The sequence below is a fragment of the Rhipicephalus microplus genome, chromosome 2, assembly GCF_043290135.1.
Source record: "Rhipicephalus microplus isolate Deutch F79 chromosome 2, USDA_Rmic, whole genome shotgun sequence".
NCBI lineage: Eukaryota > Metazoa > Arthropoda > Arachnida > Ixodida > Ixodidae > Rhipicephalus > Rhipicephalus microplus.
Genome location: NC_134701.1, coordinates 39,152,143 through 39,161,756, shown reverse-complemented (window position 1 = coordinate 39,161,756; position 9,614 = coordinate 39,152,143). Strand labels below are relative to the sequence as shown.

Genomic DNA, 9,614 nt, shown 5'->3' with positions numbered 1-9,614 from the left:
TTAGTGCGACAATCAACTCAGCTATTTACTGTAACTCAATACCAAAGTGTCATCACAAGTCTTTTTTTTCTTAAGTATCATATGGCAGGAGCTGTTGGTTTGTTTTGTTAGGACGCTTGCCAATATATATCGCGAAGAAAAATACAGGAATGCGTGAAATAGATTTATGTCGCTTGCCGCGTAGTCGTCAATCAAAAATCTAGCTCCCGTGCACTTGTCGCGTCGATCAATGAAGGTCTGCTTTAACTGGTCCAGCCTGTCGTGATTGCTCGTTCACTATAACATGAATAACTCGAAAGCGGCTTGCAAAGATGTCCCCAATGTTTATTCTTACCCCGCAACACGTCATTTGCAGGCGAACCATTCACAAAGGTAGCGAGATCAGCCTCTAGGTGTGTGGATCTTTTACAAAAAACATGGGGTTGTGCTTTCAAAAGCCCATTGAACGTGCATTACAGGCGCTGGGGGAAGGGGGCTTGTTCTGATGTTGCAGCTTGTCTATATGCTGCAGAAAGCAACGTGCGTATGAGAAATGTTATGAAATTCACGTCGCAGAGCAACGTTTGGCTTCCTCCCCTAGTTTCGATAGTCTGCCTACAAACGACTCAAGTTAGCTTAGACGACGGAGTGGCTTAGACATAAATTGTCCCGCTGTTAATGACATCGTTACCTTTGCTGGCGTAGGCGTCACAAACACGTATGTCTCTTCTATCAGTGTGTATACATCAGCAGGTCTTATCCGGGATCCCCGCCACTTCCCGCTTAGCTCTCAGTGATGTTATATGGTTTTGGGGGAAGAAAAAAGTGAGTGTTCGTTAATTTTGCCCAACAAATGCGTTTGGAACAACCAACGACAGCGCAGATTAACCGTCACGACGCGTCGAACGTTCCTCCAACATTCACTTTGCACCGCCGTGGCCGCTGACCTGCTGCACCAGCATGGCGGAATGGTGTCCCAGGATTCCTAGGCTTGACGTCAGTGCAAGCTATGTATAGTCATCGATCGAGTCACATAATAAGAGGTGTGAATTAAGAGCCGCAGTTTCTGCTTACAGGAGCCGTCCGTTATTGCGACTACAGTACTTGTGTTTTGATTGATAGCAATAACGGCTTTACAATTTTCTAATAAGATGAAATTTAATTTCTGGTAGTATTGCATGTGTAAAGTAGTAATAGCAGTTTTGCTAACAGTGTAAATATTTCTTTCAGATGGTTTTGTATGCATGAAATCTACGAAACAGCGAGCGTCTGCCATCTATCCAAGGAAGCAATCAAGATGCTTCACAGCCCCCGTGCACTCAACCTGCAAAGTTTCTAAATGAAGTCTAGTTTCAACGCCAAGCTTTCTTGTCTAGTTTCAACGCCAAGCTTTCTTGCCTATTTGAACCGCAGGGATCAAGTGGCAACTGGAGACAACCGGGACCAGTTGCCAGTGATCGAGTTCCAACTGGGACCCGTTGGCAACAGGTCCCCACTGGGAATCTGACCATAAACCACTTCAAACTGGAAGGTGTTCTGTGGCGTAGCGCAGGAGACGCTGTCTAAGAAATTTGATTGATTGATATGTTGGGTTTAATGCCCCCAAACCACCATATGATTGTGAGAGACGCCGTAGTGGTACTCCGGAAATTTCGTCCACCTGGGGTTCTTTAACGTGCACCCAAATCTGAGCACACAGTCCTACAACATTACCGCCTCCATCAGAAATGCAGCCGCCGCAGCTGGGATTTGAACCCGCGACCAGCGGGTCAGCAGCCGAGTACCTTAGCCACTAGACCACCACGGCGGGGCAAATTTGCATAGACAGTGGCGCTAAAAATATCTTGAGGTAAGTGCACTACCCTCAAGATATTTTTGCGAGAAACTCTATGGTTAGAAAAATTACCCGAAATCACCTTATTTTTTTTTCGTGTACTGTGGTAAATCTTAATAGGTTTTTAAATTTACGGCATTTATTTTAAGCAACATGATCACTCATTTTAATAATTTTCTAGCATAAGTTTTTTTTCTCTTGCCACTTTTAGTAAACGCCCTGAAATAATCAACAGAGAAGGTAGTAGAAGGCAGTAGAGTAAAAATGTAAATAAATATTTAATAAAAAAACAAGTTTCAAACTGGCACACGTTATAACGTGTGCCAGTTTAAACGCGCTTTGAATGCTTTTCGGCCAATGACCCCAAACAAGCCGACGTCGCAAAAACCTTATCACATTATGTAAGTCATGTCACGCGACTCTGTGTATTCCTGGTATTGATATAAATTGCCTATATAATCTCGTGCGCTCGCAGCCACTGTCTCACCTTTTGTCTTATCACTAGCGCCACTATGCTATTGCCACGTAATTTATACGCGAGAAGGTGTTCTAATTTGCGGAGCGGGATACGTTTTTCTTGTTATTTTCTCTAGGCATCATGGCGACTCTGTGTGGCGCATCGCGGTGGCTCGTCCGGCCGGCTTTTCGCGATGTTTCGGTGAGCGAAAATGGTTTTCTTCGTCCGCACCCGTTTTCTTCGATTGGCGCCTAGTGAGCGTGTGGACATGCGGGGTTGTCTGTGTGTCCTATGCTTCGTAGTGTGCGTAGTAAACGATGTATAACAGGTTATTTTCGCTAACGCGATGAAACTCGTCGTTTAATTGGGAGTGCATAAACACTGGTGTCTAACGCGCATCGCGAGCGTTGAGCTGCCACATCGTTTTAGTGGGAAGGCACATCACTTTTTAAAGCTGTGTCATTTTTATCTAGATATTTTACGAGCGTACCTGGCTTACCTGCGCCGTGTTCGTTCGCGCCGTATGCGAGCTCCGACGAGGTCACCTTTGCAAAGTAGTTTTTTGGAACGGCGCTTCGTGTGTCGCCCTCATTAACGAGCAGTTCTGATTCAGAAATAGCGTACGAATGCCCATTGTCGGCGTGAAGTTTCTTTAACGACTTTCCCGAGCACGCAATTGGGACCCGAGTGCGCAGTTTGGATGAAATCCTCAAAGGCCTCTTCCTAAATACAGCCGTCGGGGCCGCTATGCGCATGACATGGTGCGCTTTGACAGCGGCACATTTTGCAAACGTACGGAGTGGAATGAATGGCCCTGTTGGCCTTGATTGAGCGGCGCGTCGGCCATCGGTTATCTGACGCTAGTTCCGGCCGGCATCCCATTCGCCGTCACGTGTGGCCGCTAGCTTGCTGCGTTTTTTTTTTTTTTTTTTTCAGAAGCTTTGGTTGTATAGTGTGTTTTCGTTACAGCTTTGCAGAGTGAACCGAACACCAGCCGCTCACAGGAAGCTCCACGCATCTTGCAAGAACGAGCAAAAGGTGGGTACTGGCCGGGGAAGTGATCGATGAAACCGCTCTGGCGCCATCCTAAGCATGTCAGTGCATGCCCCAACACGTCGCAGCTGTATTTATTTATTTAGTCCACTTCGCTACAAACATCTGTTGGGCAACCTCCTTGACACTGTTGAATTTAATTTATTCCCCGCGAAGGTGTTTGACGATCCGGCCTGTGTATAACCCCACCCTATCGTAATCCTTTCATGAGATCGAGAGGGCTCAGATCGCGCAGCGTACTTAGGTGGCGGTCGGGTTAGTCGCGATCGAAAGGGGCCGGTAATAATCACACATGACTCATGTCGTTCTGAAACATGTCACAGAACAAGGACAGTTTTACACACATAAGGCTGCTTATTTATGTCCCTTAATAATGTAAAAAGTACTACTTGTAATTTCTTGAAAGTAGTCAGGAAGAGGGTACGACAGGAGTGTATTACTGCTCGTATTGTGAACCAACATTCAAATGTTATTGAATGGAACTTTTGTATTTTCGAGAAAAAAAAAATAAACCTGGATGCATAAACTGAAAGAAGCACAAGAAAAGAGTGCCACTCGAGTGACACTCCTTTCGCGACTTTGAACAAGATGAACTGTGTACAGGTGACACGCCTGTGCACATCTGAATTGGAATTCAGTACTTTGCCGTTATGTTTGATGTGTGTAGTGATTGTGTGAGGCCATACTATTTGCACATTTGTGATGCGTCTTTGTGCTGTTCTCTAGCAATTGCGAGGGATGTTCTTTTCTTGTGTCTGCTGGTGGTGACTAGGCATCTAAATTTATCTCAAACTAGCCCAGCAACAAGTCCTAAGAAACTTTTTTATGTCTCAGATCTCAGAATGGCCTATCTATAAGTTTGCAGGGAAAGGGTCCTAGTTGCACGCATTGTTGTCACAATGTTACAACAATGTTATCTTCCATTATTGCCTTAAGGTGGCTAATGTCCGTTTTTGGCTGCATTCCCACAACATTCAAAGAAAACATTGCCGATTCAAAGAAAACATTGCTGCAACAGTGATGAAACACTTATGCAACATTGCTTGAAAGTTGCTACTACATTGAGACAATTATTAACTGTAGCAAAGTTTATGCAACGTTTTCCCAATGCTGCTTGAAAGGTTCCACAACATGACGGCAACTTAAAAGTAACACAATTTTGACATGAACCAATATATATATGTCGCCGTGCTGCTTAGACTATAATGCAACATTCAGCCGACCTCTGAGTATCCTAGCTGCAACAGCATCATTGTAATAATGTTGTTGCAATGTTACTGCTATGTTTCAGTATATAGGAAACCGTAGTAATTTTCAAGATATTTGAACATTCGGCAACATTATCTCAAAACAATTTGGCGTTCAGGGCTCTTTTTTCATGCACACAGGTCACGTAAGCACAGGCAACGTCATTCTGTCATATCTCTACAAATATCAAGTGACAGGCTAGTACAGCCAATGGCAGTAGGCACTAAATGGAATTCTTAAATTCATATGATATGTAATGATGTTCTACATCGGTCGTCATGAAGTCAGCCTCAAATGAACAGCCTAGTTGTATGCAGATCTGCATGTTGCCTGTCAATGGTTGATAGCAGTAATATACATTTGCCAAAAAGCTTAGAGGAGTGCTTTGTATTAGTCTAACATATCACTGTGCAGAAGGAAGAATTGTTTTCACGTTTTTTATGCAATAAAAGCATCTCGGTGCTTACAGCACATTGTTGGCAGTGTAGTTTTGAAGAGCAGCAGTGAATCAATCCACCATAGATGTTATGATCTTTCAAGTGAAATCGGCATTCAGTGAGACAGAATCATCACTGAGAGTCAAGATAAAAAGTGATGCAAGAATTTATTACACAGGAGAGAAAATACATATTTCATATAATCAAAATTCAAAGAAAATATATGTTTAAGTTTCTCAAAAATAATTCTACCTATCTAGGATAGGAATATAGCAGAAAAATTTTCATTCATTAATGCTGTCACAATCTGATGAGGCACCTATTATGGCTAGCTGAGATAGGCAATGAAAATAGCCTTCAACGTGGATGAACCAATTACCTGTAATTCATTCAATGAGAAGAAATCACGGCATATCCACAGAGTGAATGATGATGAGTGAGACGAAGTGTCTGTCTGTTCGTGCTTCCATTCGTTCATTTTTCCTTCCTTCGGTCGGTCCATCCGTTCATCCATGCCTCTGCCTGTGTGTCCATTCTTCAAGAAGTCCATCCATCCGTCCATGCTTCTGTCCGAATGGTCGGGTAGACAGAGGCACGGACGGAAGCGAGAACAAACATACGGAGGCACCGCCGGGCGGATGGACTCTCGAACAGACGAACGAACATGCAGATAGATAAAAGCACAAATGGACAGACAAAAGCACAGACGCATGGACGGACGGGCGAATGGACAGATGCACAGACAGTTGGACTAAGGATGGACAAACGAATGCTTCGCCCCACTTATCATCATTCACTCCGTGGATATGCTGTGAAAACCACTAACACCATTATTCCAAAGACATATACACACAATGCCATCTATTGAGAAAGTCAAAAACTAGAAGTGGCTACATATACATATGGAGGAGGCAACGACCCACGGCCTAAGGAGCTTCTCCCCTAAAAATCTCATTACCACCATAGAGTTAATAAAACAGACTCTGTTTAATAACCGCTATGATTGCCACATTGCACAACTCAGGGTGTCTATCAACCTGTAAAAGTAAGAGAATTTGGGTGCTTCTGGAAAAGTCAGGGAATTTCTGGAAAACCAGGCCAGGTCATGAAAACCGACAGCAGTTCTGTGTGACTGTCAGGAAAATAAGCATTACCATTGATCAAAGCTTAAAAAGTCTCTCTCTCAGCTGCAACTACAGTGAGCTGCTAGAAGGTGTGTGGAAAAAAAAAAAAGAGAGGGAATAACTCCTGCTTCTGAGTGCAAACGCGAAAGGATACACCGACCCATAGAACACAAGGTTTACCGATGTTTCAGTACCCGATAGGGTAGGGAGCCTTGTTCATAATGAAAGCCATAAGAAAGGCACAGGGTACTGAAATATGCCTAAATACGTAACGTAAGCAGCAAGAGTGCATTGTTAGAAGCGTTTCATCACTCCTGTTCAGCGTGTGTACAATCGTCTGTATCTGGATTCCAGGTGCAAGCATGATGCAAACTTCGTTTAAATGCAGAGCATTTTTTAGTCGAACCTATTTGCAAACCTATTTGAATCTATTTGTAGTAGTGTCTACAACCCTACTGCACATGCTCGCATCTCGGGCCAACTGTCGCTCTTCCCACTTTCCCGCCTCGCAAGGCCGAGCCAGGCAGCGTCTTCCTGTGAATACTGACTGCTCGCACTGCAGGACCGTTCACTGACCACTCGGTATATGTAGGCACTGGATCAAGCATTAAAAATTCAGTCAAGGGTGTCTTTACTTGGCTCTCGCTTGACTTGACGCTTTGCTTGTCTCGAGTAGATGTTATGGAAGCAACAGTACCGTCAACCAGTCAATACGAATAATAAATACAAAAGAACGTTTCAGTATTCCTAAACCACGCAGCATTCCTTACGCAGCATCCATGCAATACCCCCCACCACTCCGTGAGGCATTTACTCGAGCCCCCTCCCCCTTGGGAAGCTGCAGGTTTTTTCTTTGTCCAGAACACACGAGTTTTACAAGTCTTTTTGGTAGGCTGCAGATTCTGGGTGTTCATCAAGTGCAGTTCTGTGGCGTCATATTTGTGTTTTTAACTCTTTTCTTGAAATCACCAGTTTCACCGATGCACTGGTTGTCACAATTGTGGCAGCCTGTGGTATAAACAAGACCGAAGAAATTTCTGCTTGGCAACTTGTCCTTCACATTGGCTAAAGCACTCCTTAGCTTCCATGTTGCCACATCCATTATTTTAATGTCTGTTGTTTCTACATATCACACGGCATATCTGACTTTTGAACCACAACTTTACTCACGCCTGTAAATATATGCATATTTATCGAGGACATGATTTCGGTTCGAATTGAAGGTCATCTAGTTTGTCTAGGCTAGAACTGCCATTAGCAGAAGCTTGCCGGGCTACTCGGACCTTTTAATATTATTATTATTATTGTTGTTATTAGTAATATGATTATTATTATTATTATTATTATTATTATTATTATTATTATTATTATTATTATTATTATTATTACTGGTGATACAACAGCAAACTTCCTCAGCATCACGTCCACAGCAGATTACATAAGTCAAGGTAGCGTGCCGACATTCGTGATTCATTTCTGGAATCAAGGAAGCACCTTGACAGATTCCTTCTTGCCACCACACATTCAAACGTTGGCACTTTAAACGCCGTCCCCAGCTTTCATTGCAGCTGTCCGAGAACTTTTATCGCACTTTAATTATCAGAGCCCAGAGACATATACAAGATGCATGTGCTCATCGGTAAAAGAGAGAAAATTTTGCAACACGGCTCTGTTCTTGCAATGTTCTCGTTACCCGTTTTCAAGGCGAGATACACAGAATACGAGAGTTGTAGTTATTCATTTCTTTTTTTGCTTGAAAGTATATTTTAGAGGTGCACAAATTAGACGGGGATGCAAATCAATAGTAAATACAGCAATCTAGGTCAGATCAGATCTAATCCAATCCACTATAAATAGCTGAGTCTCTAAATACAGCAGTTCAGGTCTATCTAATTCACTCCAATCAACATCTCAGTGGCGTGATCTGCAGCCAATATAGTAAAATAGATCATACTCCAGTGGCATAACCGCCCCGTAACGGTGGTATAGTGGCTAGCTAGGGTGCTCGGCTGCTGATCCGCAGGTTGCGGGATCCGCAGGTTGCGGGATCAAATGCCAGCTGTGGCAGCTGCATTTCCAATAGAGGCGAAAACGTTGTAGGCCCGTGTACTCAGATTTGGGTGCACGTTAAAGAACCCCAGGTGCTTAAAATTTCCTAAGCCCTCCACTATGGCGTCTCTCATAATCATATGGTGGTTTTGGGACGGTAAACCTCGCAAATCAATCACTCTAGTGTCAAACCGGCCAGTCTCCCGTGTCCTCATCTGACATAAATGCCATGAGGTGGCACCACTTCTACATTTCTTGGCAGCTTTGACTGTGATGTTGGACTATCGCAGGCTCCTTCAAACTTTCATCTGCGGTTACCCTGAATTGCTGTGTTTGCTTCGTGGTTCTTCCGAACATTAAACAGCTGACTAGCTCACTGCCTGGCTGAGGGGTTTTATTTTGGCCAGATACACATATTTTTCACATTTATTACACACGCTCGGAACATTCTGAGAGGGTCTGGTAAATATGTTTACTTATTTTATATAGAGCGCCTGATTTATTGTCGCCACTCGAGGGCTTGTTTTCAGTTCACAGTTTTTCAAGCTGACGTGGGGGTCATGGAATTTGCTTTTAATCATGGAAAACCTGGTAAGGTCAGGGAGTTCAGAAATATCAAATTGCTAGACACCCTGCAATTGAATAGGTAAACAAACGGAAATAAAAACACAGAATATGGGCACCAATGGTGGTTTTAGAGTGCAGCTAAGGAAGAGAAACTACTGCATACAGTAACAATATAAAATAAGGCCAACCAACATGGCCTCTTCAAGACATCCTACAAGTTCTGACAAGATAAAATATGACACAGACATAAGTGAGAACTTATGTTGCAAGCATAAGGTACCTGCGGGGCCAAAACGGTAAATGGAAAATTGACTATATATGGTAATATGAGCAAGTTCACTTTCTTTTTTGTGGTATACCAAAACAAACATGGCACAGGAGAAATATAAGCAACAGTCTTACAGCATTGGTACCCTTAACTATGTGGCCCCTTACCAGTTTTAAACATTGACAAAGTCGTGAAGCCTTAACTAGATACTATAGCATTACAACATGCATGAACACACATAGGTGAAAGTGTCTCTTTTGAAGAAAGCGCAGACAGATAAAGATGTGATTTTAGAGAAAGTAGAAATTGTCCTGGAGAAATATACTGACAACGGTGTGGCACTTTATGAAGTGTTTTAACATAGACCAAGCTATGTTGCCATGCTTAACTAGGCACTAATATTTCAAAATAGCAGGGCCACACATAAGTGTAGCTTGTCCCTCTTGAGGTAAACTAGACAAAAAGAAAACGTCGCAGCTTTGCCGCAAAGGCGAAGCAATGAACGTGATAGTATCTAATTAGAAGGTCACGCGCAGAATGGAAAGCAGATCGAAACGTGCCGCGTGTTTCTCACACAAATGACGCACGAAACGTATTC

General features: G+C 43.2%; 1 protein-coding gene across 1 annotated transcript in view; it reads left to right on the top strand.

Moving 5' to 3' along the window:
* The first annotated feature begins 2,315 nt into the window (after positions 1-2,315).
* Positions 2,316-9,614, top strand: part of SdhA (succinate dehydrogenase, subunit A (flavoprotein)) — a 141,318-nt gene continuing 134,019 nt past the window's right edge. Inside the window, exons 1-2 of the mRNA XM_037420232.2 lie at positions 2,316-2,471; positions 3,240-3,308. Coding sequence (XP_037276129.1) covers positions 2,412-2,471; positions 3,240-3,308 — 129 coding nt within the window. The 5' untranslated portion in view covers positions 2,316-2,411. The remainder of the gene's footprint in view (positions 2,472-3,239; positions 3,309-9,614) is intronic.